The following is a 25,613-nucleotide window of genomic DNA, read 5'->3' on the forward strand; positions in this document are numbered from 1 at the left end:
TCAATTACACACTGTACAAGATGGCACACGAACATAACTCAAAAATAGGCCGTGGCCTAGTTAATACACTGGCCCATAAATGGTCACAGCTCATGTACAGTGGGGCTGCACTTACCATGAACAGCAATAGGAGAGACAGCTGCAGATGGGCAACAGCTTCAGCTATCACCTTCTAATCCACTTGCATTCACACATCAACACACTGAATGATGTAGAGGCAACAAAACAGACTATATTCAATAAATGAATGAATTGCCACTGCAGTATTAAAACAAGCATGCCATGGAATCTTAAACTGATGATTTCCCTTCTTTGCTCAATAGCCAAGTTAATTCTGCTTTTCCTCTCCACCTACCAGGAGATAGGATGCTGTCTGTCAATGCTGGGTCTGCACAGAAGCAGTCAACTGAGTTTCGGAATGTGCATATTAGTAGGGGATATACAATCAAATGTATATATATATTACACACATCCTGTACCTATGGTATATGTATACATTCGATTTGATAATTTGATGATGATATAATTCAATACTTCTAATTTTATCTATTTTTAAAAAATATGCCTTCTATTCACATTTGGTTTGTTTGATGATGATACAGTTCAATATTTTAATTTTACCTTTTATTTTTTTAACTTGCCTTTTTCCATTCATATTCATTTTTTTGTGTGAGGACACACTTAGGTATTATATTATTTTAATTCCATATACCCGTAAAAATCAATTAGTCATATTACAAGATATCCAGGAGACTAAAAATAAAACACAGTAAGCCTAAATAGGAAACTAGATGAGGAAAGAAGGTCTAAATGGGAACAATACAGAGAAGACTTTGAAGAGCAGCAACGGTTGACCCCTGACTGCAGGTCTACACAAATACGCAGAGGAAAAGCTCTCCACAGAATATCCAAGCCTCTTTAAATATCTCCGCTTCCCAGTCCTATTTAAATAGGTGCCCCAGGATGAAGAACAAAAATAACTCATGTGATCTTACTTGTTCAGGATGAAAAACAGTTCCACAGATAATCTGGTTCCTAGTTGATTAATGTGTCCCACTGAAACATCACATACTGCATTTCTTCTGCCTCCTTATCCCACCTTTTTCACTTAACGGTACTGAAGAAGCTAACTCATGAAAGAATGATACATAAAGGCCTTTCCAAGCATTAAAGCCTCTTTCTTTTAGAGGTACAGGGCTGTATTTCCTCTACCACCAGTTAGATTTCTACATTATCCTTCCTCCAGCCACTATATATCATCATTTATAAACTTATGAGAACAGCCACTGAGCAAAGTGGCTTAGTTCATGAAGAATGTGTTTACTGTATCAAATGCTAATGAAACGTTTTCAGCGGATGAAAACTGCTCATTGATTTTTCAAAGTTGTGTGTGAACTAGGATAATAAAAAGGTGTAATAGGTACAAGTGTAGAGGAGCTGGAGGAACTCCCTCAGTGCACCAGCATTCCTGGACTAGTTCCAGAAATGTTTCAACGTTTCTGACTCCAAGTGCCTAGGTGCCTCACTTGACTTGGGTCTGTTTCTGCCTCACCCAGGGATGGTTCCATTGAAGTAAAGGCAAAAACTGGAGGATGAAGATAGCACCATTAAAATCTATATTCTGCAAATAATGACAAAAGGCAATTACTGGAGGAGATTATTGGTTTTTTGCTGTCGTAGATTTTGGTGCCATCAAAACCTCGAGTGTTTTACATTTGAATGAGCATATTATGTTAAATGTAATGTCTGCACATCTGATGCTAACAGCTGTCATTTGTGTGTACCACTATCTGCTTCAGAAAGGGTCCAATCCCCATGAGTGCTAAAGTGCCACAATGCCTGCTGAAGATAACAGAGGTGACGACAACCCAGCATCACTCAGAACTGGACCCAAATACAACTGTGTGCTCTAAATAAAACGTGATTAAATAAGCAGAAAAATGCTAATGTAACAAAAGAGATGGTTTGTGCTTGGAAAACAAGGAGTAATTAAGTCTGAAAGGCAGAAAGCCCCCTGAGTCTACTGCTTTAAATCCCAGTAGAGTCAGTCAATTCAGTATCACCCTGTGCTAAGAGCACAGCATCTGATAAGGGCTGAATGTGCTTAATCAAGACTATTTTACAGTACGCAGCCAGAGTTGCTACTTTCTTACAGTACCCCCTAAGCAACACCTTCTTAATATTATTTCACTTACAGGAAGAACAGCTTATCTTGGAAGCTTCAAAATACGTTGCTAACGTTCAACATGTAGGTGTACTAGGAGCAGTTTGCCTGGGCAGTCATGTATGCAGCCTCTAAACTGGTAAGATGACACACAGACTCAGGGAATCCCTGCAATTCAAGCTTACTGACTCTGATTTCCAACCCCAAACTACCCTCTTCAGCTACACAAACAGCCCTAACCTTATTTCATTATGTTCTTTATAGCAAGCAGTTCTTTCAAGGCCTGATTCTGAACAATGCTGAGTCCTAGTAACTTCTAATGACCTTATCAGGCGTGCAAAAGCAAGTTATTGTTCCAGAATGTAAAAACAGCCCCTCAAAAAAACCCCGTGTTAGTATATTTGATAAAATAATACAAGTTGTTTATCCCTTATTAACTCCTAATTATTTGAAACTGCAGATAAAAGCAAACCATAATTCTAGCATCAGCTTCTGTACTAATATCTGTTCCTAATGTGACTTCTGCAGTGGGGGGGGTGATTGATCAGGAAAAAACACAACATCCATTTAAAAATGAACTCAATCCTGCAACAGCCTGTTTCCTCAAAGGAAAATGTACTTCCAGAAGATAAAACCATATCCTCTATTATTCTGTACTTATTGGCTCAAATTTGGCCAGTCAATTTCTTTTTTAAACATACACTAGTCAATTGCTATTCAACTACTTAATGTTTCCTTGGCAGATGCTTTTCCTAAACTCCATGTTATCTTTTAAGATCAATTTGTAAAACTGAGCTTTTAGATTAAGAGAAAAAAAAGGGGGGGTGGGGACGACAGGGAATTTTTACCCAGACTGACTTATGCTGATTATTTTTATAATGAAATACATCTGCAAAAGTATGGTTCTCAGTCTGTCGTCTCATGGTCTCACCAACTGTGTAAGCCAGTACAAGCCCAAACAGATTACCTGCCAAGGTGATCTATATGCTAGGCAGCAGCAAATCTGATTTAAGCGTGCAAGATAAGCCAACACTTTGTCTTCACAGCACAGTAAAATCAAGGGAAAATTGTTTATTTTTTTATATGAAGCCAGTCTATAATGAAGACTGTTGACTCTAAATCATGTTTTCTTTGACATTTTGTTGTTGCAAATGTCCTTTAGGAGATGTTTTTCCAAATAAGTAAGCAGACTGTGAAAATGGGATTGTATAGCTGAATGTCTCAAAGCAAGCCATACAGGCTATAAAGTTGTCCTCTCCAAAAAGGAGTAGTCTGCTTGGAAGAGATAGTTAGATATAAAGGTACAGCCATCCCTTAAAATCTCACTTATAATGAACCTAGAGAGATGTTTGTTTTAGTTCAGATCATTCACTGCATCCACTGAAGAAAGCTGCTAGAAAACAGTCAACATCTCATCTTCCACCCATTAGTTCTGTTTCAAACTGGCAAAACATATAATCCAAAAAAACTGCTTTTGCTGTAGCAATACAATATCACTGAAGTTCCTGACACTGATATAAACAAGAACAAGATGTCTCATTCAGTGAACATAAATAATCACAAGCACAACTGTTACTCTTGCAAGGAAGCCTGAGGCAGAGTCTTGAAATGTGGAAAAAAGGACTGAGGATGCTGCATTCTGAACAAATGCCTATCACAGTGCTGAAATCTCTATTTTCTTTCTGAGCTTGAAAACTTAGTGAAGGAGCTGTAGGTGTTTATTGTATACAAAAAGCAAAGCCATCAAGGGTCCAACATTATCCAACAGTGGCCCAGTCTTGCTGTCACAGATGTGAACAGAAGTTTTGGTAAGGATTTCAATGAGAGGAGGACTGGGTCACTGTGGCCTGGAAACATTCTTTAGGTGGGAGCGGGGCGTAAGGAAGGAAGAGCTAGTGGTCTTCCATGCCACGGCTTTAATAAACAAATCATTGTGGTTCATGCTTTTCATCTGCAGCAATATAGAGATTTCAGGCCCTTTTGGAACTACCAATCAGTAGGTAATGCTGACCCTCATGCATACCTTGGCAGAAGGACATGTTCTGCAAGCAACCATTGCTTTGCAAGCTTTTATGTAAGCCGCACGCTTTCAAGATAAGTATATGAAAGTGTATAAACCAAACAGCATCTACATTTTTCATGCCCATAGCTCCTTCAGTGCAGCTTGTGATTTCATGCATGGCCACAGCTGCCGTACAAAGCAAGACTGCGCTGGAGTTTGCCTTCAGGAGAACCAGGAAATGAAGCGTCCCTTCCTGATCCCAGTGAGAGATCCCAGGGACCTAGATGGAGGATTGCTGCAATACCTCTCATCAATTGCTAACTTCAGGTTATCCTAAAGATTCAAAATTTATACCATTCCTTTGTAACAATTACAGGAAAGCACTGATGGACAGTGGGTGGTATTAATCTTTTCTTTTGTCCTGATAGTCTTGCCCTATCATATCCACCATGCTGCTGCAAAGCTTGATCTCACAGTCCATCATTTTAAGCTTATAACTTCCTTCACTGAATTCTTTGGTTGCTTCTGCTTTCATTGCCTTGAGCCTAGGCTGCTGGACTGTACTTTGGGTAACATGTGCTCAATTAAATACATACGTATTGGTCACCAGAACCAAAAAGAAACCAACTCTTTCCAAACAGGCTCCTTCCAAACAGGCAGGTTTGGAACACATAAGGACTAGTGTCTTCTGACAACAAAAGTCCTTTCCTGTAGTTTGAGTATATTAAAATGCATACTAAACATGGCACCTTCAAATTCATCATGAAGTTAATCCTCAAATTAAATATGCAAGAACAAAACAAAGTGACTGACTGCAATAGGTATGTTTTCGTTTAGGATGCTAGCTGTTTGACAGCCTGATCAGCCAAAGAAAAAGAAGTCCTGACATTACTGAAGTTTTTAAAAATTGATCATTTTTCGTAAATCACAGTCAGAAGCTAAATGAATAATTTCTTTTGCACACAGAATTGCTGAATATGGAAGGTTGCTTCCACTGTAAATTAAAAAATAATAATGACTTCCATAAAATGTTACATGGAAAATTAATAATGGAGCAAAGTGATTTTGTAGCAGTTTCCTGCACTCTGCAGTTGCAGGTCAACCATCTTCAACTGAACAATTTTTCGCAGATAAACAAATGTATTTTCAGAAGTGAACAGCTCTTTATTTAAAATATTTAAAACTCCCTAAGAAAAACATACATGATCATATTTAGTTATGACAAATGCTCTCTTACGGACACAGGAAATGAATGAAATTTCACAGGCTCATTGCTCAGGAAGTTTTACTTACTGCCAATAGTATGCTCAAAGCCTTAATAACAAACTCTTTCATACACTAACTGCTCTGCAATCTTTCAATTACATGTCCTAGCCCTGCCATGAAATTCTACAAAGAGGAAGAGTATTGCACTTCATTACCAAACATTCCCCAACTAGTTGTACAAATCAATTTGTATACTGTCATACTCGGTGTCCTCACCAAAGGAGGGCTGACCTGCCCCAAAAGACTTCACAACACAGAAGAAAAGATTTTGTAATGTGCATGCAGGAGAAGGCCATGAAGAAACTACATGTTATCAACCACACATATGCAATCACTTACAATTTAGTGTGCTACAGCTTTCCCTTAATAAGCCAGTTTTGTGTTAGCATTAAGTGAGACTTGAGAATGAACGTGAAGGTCAAAAGGCAGTAGCTTTCTGGATTAATGCAGAGCATAAGTTTCATTCATACAAGGCAATGGGAGAGAAAAAGCAAAGATATCAACAGCAGAGTATTTAACTGATTGGCACTACTAACACAGAGTGGACACGTGTAGTCACCCCTGTGGAGAAGATTCGCAACCCCACCTAAAGATAGCATGAAAACTTAGCAACAGAGAGTTACTAACTTACACAGTGGAAAAATAAATATTCATCCACCTCTCAGATATGAATCAGCTCCCCTCTTCAAAGGATCATAAAAGTTCCCTCTCCACATTGTCATTTTACTCTTAGTCATTTCTCCATCTCTTCTGTTTTTCCTAGTTTTAATGCTTCCAACATAATCATACTAGTTTAGCCCTAAATTATTTTCTTACTTTCATTGTAAATCCCACAGGTAATCTACCCAGCCTGCATCTATAAGGAGGAAACTTACTGCATCTACAAGTCTTCATGTGATGAGTATTTGTGGAGAATACTTGTTCTGACACCAGTCTAACTATACTCGTTTGTAAAACGACTTACTGTGAAGTCACAGCCAGTGCTTTTCTTGATATCATCCACTGTCAGTCCTTCCCAGATTTCCACAAGGGTCAATCCCTTCTTCTTGTCCACATCAAACACAGCCTGTCAGGTTCAAATAGCACATGATTTTTTATTATCAAAACAGAAAATGAGGATGTAAGTAGTAATATTGTACAAAATGGTGTACTGAAGTAGGTAGCATTCCCTCAGTAACAAAAGATGCCATTATCAATCGGTTTCACTTTTCAGACTGACCAATAAAGATTTTTGCTACATTTATTTGTAGCTGAAGTAATCTAAATATGAGATGTGTTAGTTTCGTGGGAAAAAAAATGCAACTGTTCTTCTTTGCATGAAATGAGGACCATGTCTGCTGCTCCAATCTGGTGAGAACTGGGAGGTGAGACATTCTTTGCTGCAAGACAATGTTCACCAAGAGATCATGAAGGAAAACAGAAAAAGACAATATCTCCCTCATTCTTCTATTTCGTTTTAAGGCCAGTAGAGTGGTACAGGGTGGTTGATCACCTTTGCCAGATTATAAGCTTCTCCAACAGCTACTGCACACCCAGTGCAAATTTTAGTATTTTCAGAAGCTAGCAATGAAAGACAAGATTTCTTGTTGTATTTTTAATAGAAAGCCTGGGAGGAAGTGGCTGAAGGAGCAAAGGCTGTTCTTTCTCATGTCTTCATAAGATATGCTCTCCACTTCCAAGGCTCACAAGTGCATCAAATAAAAACACCTGTAAAATCATGTGCAGTTTAATGGTGCCTACCAGAGGGACACACACAGGTGGCAAGCTAGTTGCCAGGGAAACCATAAGGTCTATAGTCCTATTCCTTAAAAAAAAAAAAAGTCAGTAGCAAAAGACTGGTGAAGATTGAACTTGAAATGAAAGTGAAGTCTTAAGCTCATTACAGAAGTGTACTAAAGTTCAGCTGTCCTCTGGGCACATGAAACTGATCTATGGGACTGAAAAACAATAGCTCCTCTAAGTCTTAAAAAAGAAGCTGGGCATAAGGAACATACAAACTAGGCAGCTAGTGTGGAAACAGAATTTGCAACACTATCCAAGTACTGTTGTACATTTGTGTCATCTCCTAATAAAGCAACAAGATCTGACAAGTGGTGAGTCTGAGAGAAGTTTGCTTGTTGTTTATTTTCTGTCAGTCCTTCTTCATTCATTTTTTTGTACCTTACATTTGTATGTGGCCAGTTAGTAGGAGACAGGAAAAACTTCCACATTTTCATTTATTTTCTGTTACTTTGTAGAGAAAAAACCCTTTAAATTACAGTAGCACTATACCACCAGGAGAAAGCAAATTCTACATCAGCACCTTTGATACATTCCACTTAGTATGATAGATGGCTCACAGAGGGACTACTCTAAGCCCTGAAAAATGTAAACACTGATAAAAAAAGTAGTGTGATTACAGCAAAAACCTTAAGTTATTTATCCTTTGCTGAAAAGATCCACTAATGCCCTTTGAGCAGCAGCAATATCCGATGCTCACATGTACTTGCACTGGAGAGTAAACTGCTTCACAAATGCAATCAAGTAAGGACAAAAGAATTAAAGCCCTGCTACAGCTACAGGTTTTGTTTCTCTGAAAGAGTCTGTAGTATACACCAAGATGCCAATCGTCTGACATAGACATGCTACACAGTTGTTGCTCTGCTGGAAAAAAAACCAAGCTGTGATTACAGCTGTGTTTGAGGATTTGCATCTTACATGGCAAATTTTCAGGAATACTTTGGGAAAAATAAGGAGATACACACTCTGCATACTTTTTATGCGTGGCATCTTTGTTCTAAAGGTGTCTAAGAGTACAGTCCAGTATGCTAGATGTTAATGGTGAAAGCTTTAAAAGGAAAAATATTAGCCCCCAGACCTCTGCAATTGAACTCCAAGGCAATTTTTACCTTTCATTGGCAACAGATACCAAATATATTCTTCATTTTTACTAAGTTTTACTACTTTTACTAAGTGTCCCTTCTTAGGGATAGAGGAGGAAAGTATTGACAAGGATTCAAGAACAGTACTTTACCTTCTCTGTAATGATGCGGTTTACACATTGTTTCCCAGTAAGTGGTAAATTGCATTTTTCCAAGATTTTATGGACATTGCCCTGTGTTTAACAATATACAGACAAACATTAACTTTCAAAAACAACACAACTTACTCATAATTTAAATATGTACATGAAAATCACAGCCATAGCCACTATGTTACTGAAACATTCAGTGTTCTCAGAACACTCTTTGAATTCATTTCAATGGCAGATTACATGTCTGGCAATTTGGGACAGTTATTACTTAAATCCCACATACAGGGAGATGACTAGTAAGAATCTCACTGTACCACAGAGTGGGATCCTGAGTTTAGAAGTTCTGCATACTTTTGCTTAATAATTTGTCTTTCCTGCTGCAATGTGAGGATGAGAGATGCATGGGATCTTACTGATGACACATAAAGGATGAAAATTAGGGAAAGACATTGCAGGCATGACATTTCTCTGCCTTATACTTTATCACAAACAGTATGTGCAGGATCAGCCAAACACACAGGCATTTAAAATCCCCAGGGCTCAAGTGCATAGTCATGCTCTGAAAATAGTAAATCCAGTTTCTTTACCCACATTGAACTCCTAGTCCCTCCATCTCTCCAGGAAAGCCCAAAAGCAGACTAAAAGATGAGTGCAATATGCTCATCTTCAACTGCTACACAGAAGTTACGTTATCTTTGTTTTAGACAGAACAAATTAGCATGCAAATATAGTAGAAAAGAATGTATATATAGAAAATAGAATTTACTTTAAGGCACTTCCTTTTCTGGGGCATCAAATGCCAGCTACTCTAAATCCTGGGAAAAATATTACCTAATGAGAAGACATAGCTTCTGACATGAAGCTGGGCAGGTAAGGTTTGGGTGGTGAGGTTTTTTGGGTTTTTCCTTCTTTTTCCTTTTTTCCTTCTTTTTTTCTTTCCTTTTTTTTCTTCCATTTTTTTAATAGGAGTTTACAAATGTCTTTAGATCCTGCTAAATGAATGTAAGCTGCAAGAGCTCTGAATGGATGTATAAGAGATGGATCACTACATTTTTAGTCAGTATTTGTAGGTGTTTTACAAAGGCAGCATTAAGTGCGCATTTTTCCCATTATCACATGCTTTTATTTTTTCTCTAATTATCAATTTTCAGTTATGCATTTCAAAACTTGCAGAGTATTACCTGTCTCATTTAATCACCTGAATGCAATACTTTTTAAATTTACAATCATCAGTTTGCCTTACAGTGTAATATAAACTCAGGAACCATCTCTCAGGCAGTTTGACTCCTGAATGATAACAAAATGAGCAATCCATGTGCTTTTGAATTTATCTTTTTCTGTGAAGAACTCTTTCTTCATTCTAATTTTAATTATACTGGCAAGATCCACATCTGGTATCAAGGCAACTACTCTGATGAAGCTCACTCACTCTTAATGAAAATAATGACTTGCAACAGTGTTAGGTTCAGCTGATCTACTTATGTCTTGTCCATCTTGAAGACCTTCCTGCATACTTTGCCTAAGAGCCAAGATTAATCTGTGCTATTTGTATATCTTCAGTAATGTATCAGGTATACTTCTCAGCCGTATGAAATGAAGTGTCTCTTCTTGGTAGCCAGCTGAGATTGAAATGCATGGGCTTGCAGAGGTGACAGCTTGAATGGCTCCCGTGACCCTGAGAACTGATACACTCCAGCTTCTTAACACTAGAGCTAAAGATTAATTGTATTACTAGTTAGCATTAAAGGTAACTTTTGGAGGACATCCATCAGGGCACTATCAGAATAGGAATCCAAATGGAACTCCATGAATTTTTACCATCTGAGTTTATACAGCATTTGTTCAGATAAAGGAAAAGACTTTTGTGTAGATACATAAAACCTTAAGGTGTTTCAGTCTGCTTTAAGTAAAAAATTCTGTTGTTGAAGAACAAAAATGTCCTTAATCTTCCACAACACATTATAATCAAAACTATTCACAAGGATAGAAATGAGTTTTCAATTCAGTGCTCCATGTTTCAGTCAGGTCCAAATCAAGTGCTTAACACTAGTTTCCGGTCTATTTTTCTGAATGGTGTAGACAACTCATTTCACAACATGGAACAATTGCCAGCCGTTACTTTACTGTTTCACAAAACATGTCAATGGTGGTATGGGGGTAAGAACTTGACTTTTATTTCTCTTAGGCAGTATTTAGCAGATGAGGCACAGGTGCACAGTGACTGCTTAAAGATTAAATAACAACCTTACACTCTATTGTTTTTCTTCATGGCTATGTCATGGTTTAACCCCAGCCAGCAGCTAAACACCACACAGCCGCTCATTTATTCCTCCCCACTCTCAGTAGCGTGCGGAGGAGAAGCGAAAAGAAGAAGTAAAACTCGTGGGTTGAGATAAGAATGGTTTAATAACTAAAGTAAAATAAAATATAATAATAACAATAATAATGATAAAATATAATAATAACAACAATCATAATGAAAAGGAATACAAGAAAAAGAGAGAGAAACAAAACCCAAGAAAAGACAAGTGATGCACAATGCAGGCGCTCACCACCTGCTGACTGATGCCCGAGCAGCGATCCGCCCGTCCCAGCCAATTCCTCCCAGTTTATATACTGAGTGTGATGTTCTACCCTCTGGTCAGTTGGGGCCAGCTGTCCCAGCTGTGTTCCCTCCCAACTGCTTGTGCACCTGCTTTCTGGCAGAGCACAGGAAACGGAATAATTCTTAACTTAGTACAAACGCTACTTAGCAACCACTAAAACATCAGTGTGTAATCAACATTATTCTCACACTACATCCAGAACACACTGTACCAACTACTAAGAAGAAGATCAACTCTATCCCAGCCGAAACCAGGACAGGTTATAAACAAAAGAGTAATTTAGCAAAAAATGCATTATGAAATACTGTAATGAATTAGACTTAAGGTCCATTTGCCAAGTGTCTCACAGTGGCCTAAGCATATGGAGCAAAAATTGAGCCACCCTTCCACAGATACACCCTCCTGTTTCCTGACATGCTGTGATGTATAGATTTCCTGAGCTAGAGACTGCTTCTGGGCAATGCTATTTAATTGTCACTGATGAAGTCAACCTCATGAAACAGTTTAGTCCCTTTCATATAGAACTAATTCTCTGAGCTCCTGCATCATCCTGCTGATCATCAACAACTTCATTAGCTGGCTGAGAAAAATATTTTAAACACGCTGGTTGCTGTTTTCAGTTGGCTACCCCTACTTCTATTATAAGGCAGTGACTAGCCATTCAGCATCCATCTCCTCCATGCCCTTATTATTTTGTGTATTTCTATGTTACTCCTCCTAAATAGCATTACTTAAGCTGAAGAGTCTTCTACAAAACTCATTTCATGTTGTGTCATCTTTCTTCTGTACTTTTTGGTTTTCATTACACGTAAAAATTTAAGTAAATAAAAATGTAAATAGTTTGGGGCAGAGCCTGTTAATTTTATTTGTAGTATACTGCATATCAGAGTTTAAAAAGAGGAAAATTCTTTGAGTATTTATTTGATTGTTAAGACAGACACTAGTTTCACCCTCATTATTAAGTGTAAATTATATTTTGCCTGCACTGCAAGGACTCATCCTATTGCTATGTTTGAAAACTGCAACTGTATACTGAAAGGAGAATGCACTTTTAAACTCTTAGAAAACTTATTTTAATGTGGAAGAAGACATTACTATTGTACCAAAACACTTGAAAAGGATTAAAAGATCCTTCACAAGATCACAAATCAGACAAAACTGACTACAAGAACTACCTATTACAGCAACTCTTGAACATGTTTATTGAAGGTACTATGTGTATCCCATAGCCTTCTACTGTATTTCCATCCATCAAATCTTGACTGCTGTTTATTTACAGGAGACTCTGGCATCTAATGATAGATTTCTTATTATTAATTTGGAGAATAAGATGGGAAAAATGTCCCTATACTAAAAAGTCAGCAGACACAACTGACTGTCACAGTACATGCAGACATTTCTTTCACTCAGTAGCACACCGGATTTTGAGCAGGACAGAAGATTGCTCCTCTGATGCATAGATACAGATGCACTAAGTTTGTGAGAAAATATTTGGTGTAAAAAATTAAAAAGCCATGAATATAAAATTGGCTCTGTAAGAAGCAGTCACCCCAATAAAAGGCTTCTGACTTTCAGAACTGGTCTCATGGGTGCCATATTTGCTTGTGTACAAAAAGAAAAAAAAAAAAAAAAGAAAAAAAAAGAGGAGCACCTGAAAACTGTAACAGCAGCTTTTGATTTCCAAACATTAGACTTCTATATTTCATCATCTTCACTTTTGAGCAAACAAGAAGCAGCAGTATGAAGACGCCAAAAAGAGGCTAGGCAAGAGGAAAGAGTGCCAAGAATACCCTCCATTTTAAAATAAGAAAAAAATGAAAAATCATACACATAGTTTAGTTTTTCATTGCCTTCTCACAAAAGTACAAGAAATAATTTCTGAAAGCCTATAAATGGCTCTCTAGAAGTGCACACCAGGCATCCCATGTACATAAGAGCCCATGTTATGTATAGATATGCCAAAATAAGTAAGGCTATGCCTTATGTTTGTAACAGTGAAAACTATCTGTGTTTCCATCTTTTTCAGGTTTCCTACTGGCAAAAAACCCAACATGAAACAACTTCCAAACATTGTACTGAAAAAAGATTTTGTTAATAGTACTTCTAAGAGAAAAACTGGGATCAATAATTACACTGTGTGTGGACTCTGAGCCTTAATGAAACTCCACAGTAACTAGAAATTTAGCATAAATATTTATTCAGATCACATGAATACCTGAAGTATGTGTTTAAGCAAATGGATATTTACATATCCAGTTTTGGGGAGTCTGTGATAGGGATTCAAGTCATATAGACGAATTTGCTTTGTACTTTTGTTTACTTATTTACACACATGCACGCAAAAACTAATGGGTCAGACTCAGCCTTTTACCAACAATTTTTTTAAAGCGAAAATTCATTCTTCAAATCACATTTAAAAAACACACAACTGTTAATATATTTAACTTTCATATTTACATATTTACTATAGTTTACCATGCAAATTCCTTATGCTTGCCCTTATGCATTCTGACAGGGATACTATCTTGAACATACATAACTAATTCTTACTGCAGACATACAACAAATTTAGAATAACAGAAACACAGAAATTAAACAAAAAGTTCATTTTTAAACATTTGGTATGGTTCCCTGAAAATAGAGATTTTTATCTTTCAGTATATTTTGCTCATAGTTTGGACAGTCCCATTTCAGAAGGTTCAAATGACAAGTTTCCTATGACTTTCTGTGGGAGACTATTTATATCTATAAAACTCCTCCCTCAAAGAAGTCTCTAGATTAACCTCTTATCACATACTGTTGTAAGGTAGCCTGCATCTCATCATGCCAAAAAGATCTATTCTATTAAGCAGTCAGTACCAATTTGACTGGTAACTTCAAAGGTAAATATCTTTCCATCATACCAAGTATTTAATCATGGGGAACCTCATTTTTCAAATTTTTCAAAGGTGAAGAGTAAAACCTCTGGGGTAGCATCTGCTGCAGCTCTGGCAATTGCCACTCTCATTAAATCTGCATGAAGTAACTAAAAAATGTGCAGCTTTTAAACATCAAGTTAATATTTCATTTTTTTTCCATGGTGAATGATGCACTTACAAGAAGAAAGAAACCATACTTACCTAGCCCCCTGTTACACCTCCATAATAACCAACATCAGAACTGTCAAATCCTCACAAAATAGCAGATTGAATGTAAGATGTTGTTTGTGGTTTTTCTTCTTTTTCGGTACAGCACAAAACACTTATTTAGAAAGAAGCGGCAGAGCCTTACCTTGGCTGAGTGCTCCATGGTGACAACTACTTTGGTTTGCGCACTGGATACCAGGTCCATGGCACCCCCCATTCCTTTCACCATTTTACCCTAAAATTAAATTTTTAATGGAAATGTAACATTTTTACAATTTAAAAAAAAAAAGATAGAATATATTGCCTGCAATGACAGCACAAGATATATTCCCCTTTTCCTGCATAGAAAGCCCACCTATTTCATCACCACTGTATTCAAACACTAACAGAGCTTCACCAGAGCAAAAATATCTGTCTCATTCTAGGCTCTATATGATGCAAATAGGAGAAGAATGATGAATTGAATAAGGATCCACTGCCATGGCTGGTGCCTTGGGTGTAACCTAAATCTGAGTACTACCATTGGCTTAATGAAGCCCTGACACTGAGGAGTGATGAATTTAGTTACAATGGTTCTAATATTAGAAAAGGAAAGTGTTCATTCTCCTGTTGATAGAAATGTCATTACTTCCTCAAAAGAAATCTTTGCTTATGAAATGTAGCAACAAGAACATTTGAGCACTCTCTACCTGCCAGTTTAGGAAGCCGCGACTCACATCACTGTATCAGCACAAACCGAACTTTTTGTTCTATTCCAGATGTCCGTGGATGTCATTCCAGAACACAGGCAAATAAATGAATGTGGATCAGTATTCACTTCCTTTTGTCCCTCAAACCAAGCAATACTTTCTGCCTCTCTGACTTAAGTCTTCTCTTAAAGAGCGTCAGAATCACACTTGTTATCACAGCAGCTGTATTATGGCTTGGTGCTCAACTACATATATTTTTACTTTCCATAATGCTACAGCATTCAACCTCTGCCTCCTTCCACCACCTTAAACTGATCTTGGAAGGTAAGAGGTCCAGACTTGGCACACTTCTGACAGGAAATGACCATAAGTACAAAGTTCTGTCAGTATGAGTGAGCAGTCATTTTTGGACAACAAGCACTAGACCCCCCGAAAAAATCAAGGCAACAACCTCATATGCCACTCCAGAGTTGCTGAGGAGGGCAGAAAGGGGAGTGGAACATTGAGGCACCTGCATGATAGAGGAAGTTAGTAGGAAACAAGAGGCAAGGAATTTTACAGATTAAAATAAATTCATTTCTGTCTCAAGTGTTTTGTATTTGTTCTCTTTTGACTTGTTATTATCTGTAATTAAAATAAATTATGGACAGTAATACAATATACACTGTTTTCTATAAAAAACCTAGAAGTATGTGGTTAAACAACTGGAAAACTTCCTAGTATAAAGCTTTCCTTTTATGCTTCCTTTTATTAGCTTTGTGATTCAGTACCTTACTAGTATCAGTACCTGTGGTCTGTGATATGAAATATATGGAAGAGACTTGTCTCATTAAGCTGCCAGGCCAGCAATTTACTGGTGTCTTGATCATTATGGTCTCTTGATCATAATGAAGGGAATATACACACACACCAGTAATCATATTTCCTTATTGTCTGCACAGTGAAGAATAAATCACATCTTCCTGTATCTATAAACAACCATTTTGGAATTTCACAGGTCAGATTAATATTTAATCACATTAATTAACATCACTACTAAATATTTCTTTGCAAATACAAACCTAAAAGAGATGAGAGGATTTATCTCTGCTTAACTTCCTGGCACTGCTCAGATCATTCTCCATCCTACCCAGAAATACAGAGCTCTTACAGTGACTGTAGTGACCTCTCATCTGCCTGCCAGAGGCTCACTGACAAGATAATGCAGAGTACCCGGAGACGATGGATTATCTCCCCAGTAAGTCGGAATAGGTTTGCATTGAGGATTATGCTACCAATACACCTGTCCTGACCATGCCATTAGTTCATTTTACAAACCTTTTAGTTCTATTAACTAGTAAAGAGCTACAGCAACTAGGACATATCTGAAGAAGTAAGTGCCGATGAAGGACAATGACCAATCTACTGCTGGAGAAGCTGTCATACAGGACTGAGAGAAGAGACTGCATCCCTTTGCATACACAGAAGCAGGAAAATGCAAGTTAAGTTGAAGAGAAGGACAGGGTCCTTTAAACTGCTACATTTATTTACTACTCCTCTTTAGGCAAACGTACTCATCACTGTAGGATGCCTGGTAAAGCAAATAAATTAAGCATTAACTCCAACTAGCCAAGTAATTACATGCTTTTATTTTGAAGACTATCCAAAGCATAAGAGCCTTACATCACTCTCAGTGCATCTACTAAACTCCCACAACTTGCACTTTCCCCCACACCATACTGGCATAGGGAACAGCTGCATCTTAAACTTGAATTAAAATGCTCGAAACTAAAAGGTGATTCCCAAAAGACATTTTGTTCCTTTTTGCCTAGGATAAGCATGCAGACCAAAACAGTTCTGATATTTATAAACAATGCACATTTACAAGCAACAAGCAATTCCTGTTTCTTTTAAATTTTCATACCATATTTAATTGCATCTGATGTAAGTTAGGCTGTTTTATTTGAATATTTGCATGTAATATGCGTCTGTCATAAAAATAAACATTTTCTTTTCCTGAAGACTGCTTGCACCAGCCACCTCTGCTGTGAAATCTCTGAAAAAACTGCACTGGGTTTATAGTGCTGGATACTAGCTGAAGTGGGAACTATACATTTAACTTCAATAAAATGTTAATTTTTATTTATTTTTGATTGAAAAGAGCAAATTTCAGACAGTAAAACTATACATATTTTGTTACTTGATAAGGCATTTAAGTGTAATGTAATAACCTGTACCAAGCCCAATTGTTTTAAACAATTCGTAAAAAAATAAAAAGGAGGTATTTCAAATAAGCAACTGCTAAAGTACATTTGCAGGTTTCCTGCTCCTTCTTACCATGTTGGTAAGGTCCAGGATAGCATGTGTCCACCCCTGACCCTCCCCATTTATTTATTTAAGACAATTTTTGTTAGTTTCCAATTACATTGGTGCTGTTAGCTTAAGAAACCAGAAGGAAAGACAGTTCAGTGGTAGAGCACTGGTAATTTGAAGCAGTGTTATAAAGCCCACTTCATCAGCAAGAGCTTGAAGTGAGAAAAGTTTTTTGAATTAGCCATCCGCTTCCTGGGAGGTGCAATGTTGGGAATATTTATACAGAGGGTTAGGAAGAGGACAGAAGCAAGCTGACAGTTTCCTTGTAGCTTCTCAGTTACCATAAAAAGTCCATATTTCAAGGAGGAATTCTGCTTTTCCCATCGTGCTTCATGAGCAGTTCTTGCTAAGTGTCAGTCCAAATAATCTTGGGATGCAAGAGGTGTAAATTCATGGACCTGATGGATTTCATTTTTTTTAATTAAGATATTTAGCTCTTCTGCTTCTTCACAGACATAAACCCCCACAAAATTAGTGCAATTTCTTATAATGCCTACTTATTGCAAAATACATTATTTTCTTATTGTGGTGATAGGGCATCTTTAAGAAAATATGAGAGAAGGATACATATTTTCTCATCTGATGTCTTCATATCTGGACATCATTTAAGTGGTCCAAATACAACATTAAAGAGCCTGAGAAGGTAATTTAGCCTAATAGCAATTCCTAAAGAGAAACCTTCCTGTTGGTTTGGTCACTTGTGGCATCCAAGACAATCTGCGGCATTCCAGCAGAAACTTGTGAGTACTTCAAGATGCGCGAGACAGTCAATATATTTTTCAAGGAAATGTGAAGTTCTCCACAATGGTATTGCAAGCTAGAAAAATGTTCTAGCAAACAGGAAACAATTTATAGGAAAATCCAAACAGACTAAAAAGAGGTGGCTGAGAGAAAAGAGGAAAATTCAGGAGCCTTCAAACACTAGTAAGGTCTTGAAGCCATGCTGGTGTTATACACCTTTCCTCTATATTCCCAGGGGGAAGGACTTTTCTTCCATAACAGAATTTTATAGCTACTCCCAACATCATAGGATACAATGCACCTGAACTGATCTGGTTATGTTAAAAGAACATAATCTTTTGAGACAAACACATACCACATCAACAGTACAGCAAAGCAGATCCTAGTGATGTGTTCAAGAAACAGTGAAAACTTATCAGTGGTAAATGCAGAGTTTGAAGTATTAGAATGCAGATGAAAATAAAAGCTTGAATAATTCCATTTAAAACTGAGTATCAAAGGACAACCAAGGTGAAAATGTATATCCATTTGAAAAGGAACTGAGCTACTTCCCTTGAGAGTCCTTGCCCATGTTGCCAACTGCCCTAATACTGTATTAAATAAGTAGCATTTAGTCTGAAATTTTTCTTTCCTTCCATTAAATAAAAGAAAGAGTACATATGTCTCACACTATGCTCCAATTAGTAAAACTACTATTTCAAAAACTGTTACAGAAGATAATGAATGCTTCTAATTTAAACTACAGTCCTCATGCAGGCTTCCCATTCAATCCGAATTTTCAGGCATCCCCCTGGAAGACCTTGAACAAGCTACCTCATAAGAGAGAGTAAAGATTTTAAGAATATCAGTTTGGTCTCTGACGGTCATGGCCACAGACACAGACTAGGTGGCAGGTACAGAACCCATCGCCAGTCTCAGCTTACTTATGAAAGGAAATAATTATATTATGCCAGGGACAGCTACTAAAATTCAGAGCAACTGAAACCGTATTAACTCCACAGAGAAAAGCAGAAATTAAGGTAATGCAGGTGGGTATAAGATACTTCAATCAGCACCATCAATGGTGCTAACACTGCAGTCAAAATGATGAACTTAGGACCCCTTTGAAGTTTTCTGCTCTGTCCCTGTCTGCAGTGGTATGTATGCACTACTAACACACATTTGTCACACAGGTCTCCCTCTTCGTATAGATACTGTCTGTCTTCACAGATGTGCTAGCCCCAAATGACAAGCACAGCACAAGTAAGGAGGTCATCAAAGCTATATATAACTATTTAACAAAAATATCTCATGAATTGTTGTGGGGTTAGATGTGGTTGGTTTGAGGGAGTTTTTTTGTTTGGGAGGGTGCATATTAGCACAGACCTTAACTTTGTACAAAAAAGATACCAATCAGAAGGTAATATCAGAAAAATACATACACATAAATCTACTCTAACTACATAAAAATGTAGATGACAATCCTTTGCCCATTGCTATCAGTCCTGTCCAGTGTTTAAAGGAAAGGTACATTTATAGTTGATTCTAAAATGAAAGCCACGACTATTCCAGATTTGACTTTCCATTTCTTCAGTGAAAAAGACTGAAGACTATCAAAAAAGATGGATAAAGCTGAAGATAAGTGTTCTGAAATATACTTCCTTGTTAAATTTTCCACTGATTTTATGTCCTTACATGGCACAATTACAGAACTATTGTAATTATACTGTCAACTATGACAGGTAGATTAGATTTTATTCTGAGTATATGACTGAATAAACATTACCAAGAAACACTGGGAAATCATTAATGGGATTTTTGAATCAGTAGTGTTGATAATGCAACAACACAACAAAGAGTTAATGCTGGCTGGATGCGACAAAGCTAAGCACACTCTACATGCACAACAGGGTAAAGATATTTTTTCAAGGATATCCAAAATTAAGATTTAGTTGTATGGCTTAGCCATACAGAAAACCACCTGATTTTCAAGGATGCTAACCAGATATCTCCTAACGCATACATAATGAAGAGCAAAATTTAAAAGTAAGAATAATTATTGAAAGAATGGAACATAAATTCTTGAGTGACTGATACTTCTTCACAAAATTTACTAATAACTCTTCCCCAAAATGTAGCATACACAAATATGTGCACTAACTATATTTATATTCTTACTTTCCATAACCAGAAAATTAAGGCAGCATAAAATATGTGCAAAGAAAGTTGGTCAAATTTTATTCCTTTATTCTCCCACAAATCTAACTTGAAATAACCATTGGCAACAGATTCGAATGACTGAGTGAAATTCAAATGAATACATTGAGAAACTGCATCTCAGGAGCAACTCTAAACAGTCTGTGACATGCTTCATTGAAATGGATTTGCTTTACAGTGATTAATGTTTTTTCAGTGTAACGGGTCAGTTAAACCTTCCATTTACCTTTGCATACCATTTCCAAAACACACAGTATAGCATGCAATAATTAAATATTACTACCGACATAATACTGGTCTTACTTGAAAGTGATGGTTCCATATCAGTCACAATTGTTACCACTAACCCGCAAATTAGGAGTCTTTTGACATATGCTTGTATTTCTGAGACAGGCACAATTTCTTCAGCTCCTCTTGTTATACAGATGCCTAATGCATAGCTGCCACTTCCCATATTGAAAATTTAAGAGATTATGAATAAAATACCAACAGTGAGCTCCTACATTCCTTCCATGCAGTCTGAAGAGAAATAAACACAAACAAAATTGATAGAAAAAGCCCTTACAAAGGTGGAAGAAGTAGAGCTAACACAACAGGCTCCCTTTTTCCTTTGAGGCTCCAGGACTCTTCCAATGATGGTAATTATGTGCTGCAAGGGCTCTGCAGGGCTTCCAGGCACGTGTTTCTTGGGAGAGCAGCAGTAAGCTGATATACTACTGTAGGCTTCATTCCAAGACACGTGTCCGCAAAAACCTAATATCTCTTCATATTAAAATAATATCCCATTGAAATGTAGATTTCCAAGGAGACACTAGGTAACCGCAGGTCCTGTCCTTCTCCTTTGTTCAACTACTGCTGTATAAGCCCTAATCAGCCATGGCCTAGACATCAGACAACTTCACATTACTAAGAGAAACCCTGTCATTGAATATAATTAATGTGCATATTTTCTATTCATACAGAATTTAGCTCATTTGTAGTGCTTAATTAATTTTATGGTTTAACAGTTAAAATAAGTTTCTCAAAATTTCTTGCAATGCTGTACGACTTGAAACAAAACACTGACTGTTTGATGCACTCAGTGCAACAGAAATACTAGAAGAAGAGAGCTACTACACAAGTGTGTTTATATTCAAAATGAAAATAAGCCTTGTGCAAAGACACCCCTATTCGAGCAAACTGGCAAATAGCCTGCAACAGGACTCCTTGGAGAAGACCTACAGTGCTCTCAGGCATTCAGGGATACACGTCCTTTCTCCCATCATTAAAAATGATAATTTGAAGTCAGAAGAGCTCTTGCTGTGGAGCCCTCTGCTCTCAGGTTTGGCACTACAAATAATAATTAAAATAAAAAAACAAAACAAAAAAAGCCTCCCGCAGTCACGTACTCGGCTGGCCTCTGCCAGTTTATTTTCATTTTAAAAATGTCTCTATCAACAAACGTGTGGTTCACCTCATGTTTAAAGTGTCCAAACCTTACAAAAGATGTACTTTGAAGCTCTGTAGAAAAACGACAAATAATGTATAAAATTATATTCCTAACACATTAGGTTATACTGACCTCTACAGATGGTAAATTGAAAGATTTATTACTAAATATTTACTGGGTTTCCTCATGTCTTCTTTTCAGATAATTTTCTTTGATAAAGCTTAGAATGTTTGTGTCATTTTATTTCAGTTTATTTCATTGTTAACACTTTAATTCTTTAGGTTTGGCTGCTCCGAGTCGGAGCATTAAAAATTAAAGCTGCGGCTTCTAAAATTCAATGTTTATTTTTTTCCAAGAATGATCCATATTCATGTATCCAAACTTGTCACCCTGCACAAATTACATCACCCTCTTCCTCAGCCCCCTAACTGCATTACCTTAGCTATCAAAACATGAATTTTATACTCCAACAGAAGGATATACAAAGCTAGAGTTAATTTTCTTGCTCAGAATTTTATTTGGTTTATATTGTTTGTAAGTAATAGAGACGTTAAATAGTATCAGTCCCGGTATCATCCCTGAGGCTGCTGCTTGTTAACTGAACTGCTGGCCACCAGGCTTTGAGCCTGATGGTTTAGGAAATTACCAGCTTCCTTGGCACCATTGGATGTATCATGTTTGCCGTCATGGACTTAGACATATCCAGTTTTCTTAATCAGTCCCGAGTAGTACTCTTCTACAGTGGGTACTACCCATCCTCCCCCAAATTCTACCACTAGCCATAGAGACCATGACACTAAAGTCTAAGACAAAGATGTTGAGTACCTCAGCCTTCATCTTCAGGAATCATAGAATCATTTAGGTTGGAAAAGACCTTTAAAGTCATTGAGTCCAACCGTTAACCTAACACTACCAAGTCCACCACTAAACCATGTCCCTGAGTGCCACATCTACATGCCTTTTAAACACCTCCAGGGATGGTGACTCGACCACTTCCCTGGGCAGCCTGGTCCAATGCCTGACAACCCTTTCAGTAAAGAAATTTTTCCTAATATCCAATCTAAACCTCCCCTGGTGCAACTTGAGGCCGTTTCCTCTCATCCTATCACTAGTTACTTGACAGAAGAGACCAGCACCCACCTCAGTACAACCCCCCTTCAGGCAGTTGTAGAGAGCAATAAGGTCTCCCCTCAGCCTCCTCTTCTCCAGACTAAACAGCCCCAGCTCCCTCAGCCGCTCCTCACAAGACTTGTGCTCCAGGCCCCTCACCAGCTTGGTTGCCCTTCTCTGGACACGCTCCAGCACCTCCATGTCTTTCTTTGTAGCGAGGGGCCCAAAACTGAACTTGGTATTCGAGGTGCACCCTCACCAGTGTCAAGTACAGGGGGCAAAATCCTGCTGGCCACGCCATTTCTGATACAGGCCAGGATGCCGTTGGCCTTCTTGGCCACCTGGGCACACTGCTGGCTCGTATTCAGCTGGCTGTCGACCAGCACCCCAGGTCCTTTTCCACCAGGCAGCCTTCCAGCCACTCTTCCCCAAGCCTGTAGCGCTGCATGGGGTTGTTGTGACGCAAGGGCAGGACCCGGCACTTGGCCTTGTTGAACCTCATACAGTTGGCCTCAGCCCATCGATCCAGCCTGTCCAGATCCCTCTGTAGACCCTTCCTACCCTCGAGCAGATCAACCCTCCCTCCAACTTGGTGTCATCTGCAAACTTACTGAGGGTGCGCTCAATTCCCTCTTCCAGATCACTGATAAAGATATTAAACAGAACTGGCCCCAAAACTGAGCCCTGGGGAACACCACTTGTGACTGGCTGCCCACTGGATTTAACTCCATTCACCACCACTCTTTGGGCCTGGCCATGCAGCCAGTTTTTTACCCACTGAAGAGTACACCCATCCAAGCCATGAGCAGCCAGTTTCTCCAGGAGAATGCTGTGGGAAACAGTGTCAAAGGCTTTACTAAAGTCTAGTTAGACTATATCCACAGCCTTTCCCTCATTCACTAAGTGGGTCACCTGGTCATAGAAGGAGATGAAGCTAGTTAAGCAGGACCTGCCTTTCATAAACCCATGCTGGCTGGGCCTGATCGCCTGGTTGTCCTGTACGTGCCGTCTGACGGCACTCAGGATGATCTGCTCCATAACCTTCCCCAGCACCAAGGTCAGACTGACAGGCCTGTAGTTCCCCCGATCCTCCTTCCAGCCCTTCTTGTAGATGGGCATCACATTTGCTAACCTCCAGTCAGCTGGGACCTCCCCAGTTAGCCAGGACTGCTGGTAAATGATGGAAAGTGGCTTGGTGAGCACTTCAACCAGCTCCTTCCGTGCCCTTGGGTGGATGCTATCCAGCCCCACAGACTTGTGTGTGTCTAAGTGGTGTAGCAGATTGCTGACCATTTCCTCATGGATTATGGGGGCATTGTTTACTGCATATGCTTAAAATATTCTCTACCTCTTCTTCCTTTACACACAGAATTTTCCTCTCCATTAGAAATAGCAGATAAGAACGAAGAAAGGACTGTAATTATTGCAAAGAGCCTTCCTTAGCTCTGTTCCTAACATTAAGTGCAAGTAAATACACACATGCATGCACTAGGGCTCAAGTGTTATCAAGCTCTTATGAGACAGAAAGGATAGCTTCATGATGGTACTTACTCAAAACATGAAATTTAGAGTTATTACTTGCCTCTGAAATAATGGCGAATAACGTCAATCCAAAAACCCAAAAGCTACAGCGTATAAGAAATACTTAAACCAAACCTAAACACAAAGCTAACCGAAAAATGTTACAAGACACAGCTTAAAGTTTCCTTACACTATGAGCTTTCAGCAAACTCGATCTTTGTATCACCCCACACAAATCTTGTGACTAAAAAAAGATGCATCTCGCTCACAGTTCAACTTAACTGACGATAACATATCATCTCATTTACAGGAAAAGCAGGAAGATCTGAATGCTTACATGCTGGTTAATCCCATTTAAAAAATCTGTACTGTAGAATAGTAATAACACATCAATAAAGCAGATTACGAATCATCTGACCAACAGATCTCAAAACAAAGTAACCAAAAGGAAATGATTGCTGATTGGAAAGGCTCTTGGCTGGATTTATGGTGTCATCAGGCATATTTACTCACAAGTAAATACAAACTCACTGCACAAGGAATTTGCAGACAGTTAAAGGCTAGTAAGAGTGGCAAATTAGGACAGCAAAAAGTTGCACGAACCCATGTGGTGTCTGCTAGTAAAAAGGTACACTTCAAAGGTAAGGAAAAGATAAATAAAAGCTACCCAAAGTTGTATTTTATACTTTTCTGTTTTGAAAATATACCTGTTTTTCATAAATTTGGGGCTGAACAGAATGGAGAGGCATCTTCATAAGCAAAATAAGCAATTCCAGATATGGAAAATAATGCCCTTGATATGGATGCAAAACTAAAATCAGCATCTTCCAGAGAACATAAAGCACTGAAGGAAGGACTATGTAAGTCTGCACAGTTTCAAGAAAAACTCAGAATACAATCTAAGCTTCGATGTTTCAAGAAATATGATTGTAAATGAATCAGTTTTATTAATGCAAAATGGCAGCTTCTTGTTTTGATAGTTCAGACCTTGAAAGACAAGTCACAAAAACTGTCAGTGAAAGAATTCCAACATCATGATCAGAAAAATGAGTCTAACTTCTATATGGCGAAAAGTATTCTGAAACAAAGTTAAAAGTGCACAAAGCTACTGGAAAAGTGAATATTACTTAGTCCCTGAAAGCATTGTATGGTATTGTAGAATTATTTGTGCCTGCAGTGCCTGTGAATTCTGTGCTTTTGTTCAGTCTAAGTCTCGGACAAAAGCTAAAGCTGAGTTTTTAGAAGCAGTTTAGACTGTTGAATGTTTTACTTCAACACAGATGTTACTAGCAAGTTGAAAATACCACAAAAATAATTCTGATAGTCTCCAATTGTGATGTATCTTTGGAAACTGATGCTAACTAGAATCAAACAAGCTCTGGACAGTCAACTAAATATA

General features: G+C 38.1%; 1 protein-coding gene across 3 annotated transcripts in view; it reads right to left on the reverse strand.

The window, feature by feature from the left end:
• The window catches only part of OXCT1 (3-oxoacid CoA-transferase 1), an 85,039-nt gene that overhangs the window by 4,220 nt on the left and 55,206 nt on the right, over window positions 1-25,613 (reverse strand). The window contains exons 14-16 of one of the 3 annotated variants that reach the window (XM_069776627.1): window positions 14,322-14,411; window positions 8,446-8,526; window positions 6,397-6,498 (exon numbers count right to left, since the gene is read on the reverse strand). In XM_069776627.1, the coding sequence (XP_069632728.1) occupies window positions 6,397-6,498; window positions 8,446-8,526; window positions 14,322-14,411 (273 nt within the window). Of the gene's footprint in view, window positions 1-6,396; window positions 6,499-8,445; window positions 8,527-10,832; window positions 12,344-14,042; window positions 14,064-14,321; window positions 14,412-25,613 lie in introns of those variants that run through there. The other 2 variants (XM_069776628.1, XM_069776629.1) reach the window with 2 other exon arrangements.

Source organism: Haliaeetus albicilla, chromosome Z (assembly GCF_947461875.1).
Source record: "Haliaeetus albicilla chromosome Z, bHalAlb1.1, whole genome shotgun sequence".
NCBI classification, from domain to species: Eukaryota; Metazoa; Chordata; class Aves; order Accipitriformes; family Accipitridae; genus Haliaeetus; species Haliaeetus albicilla.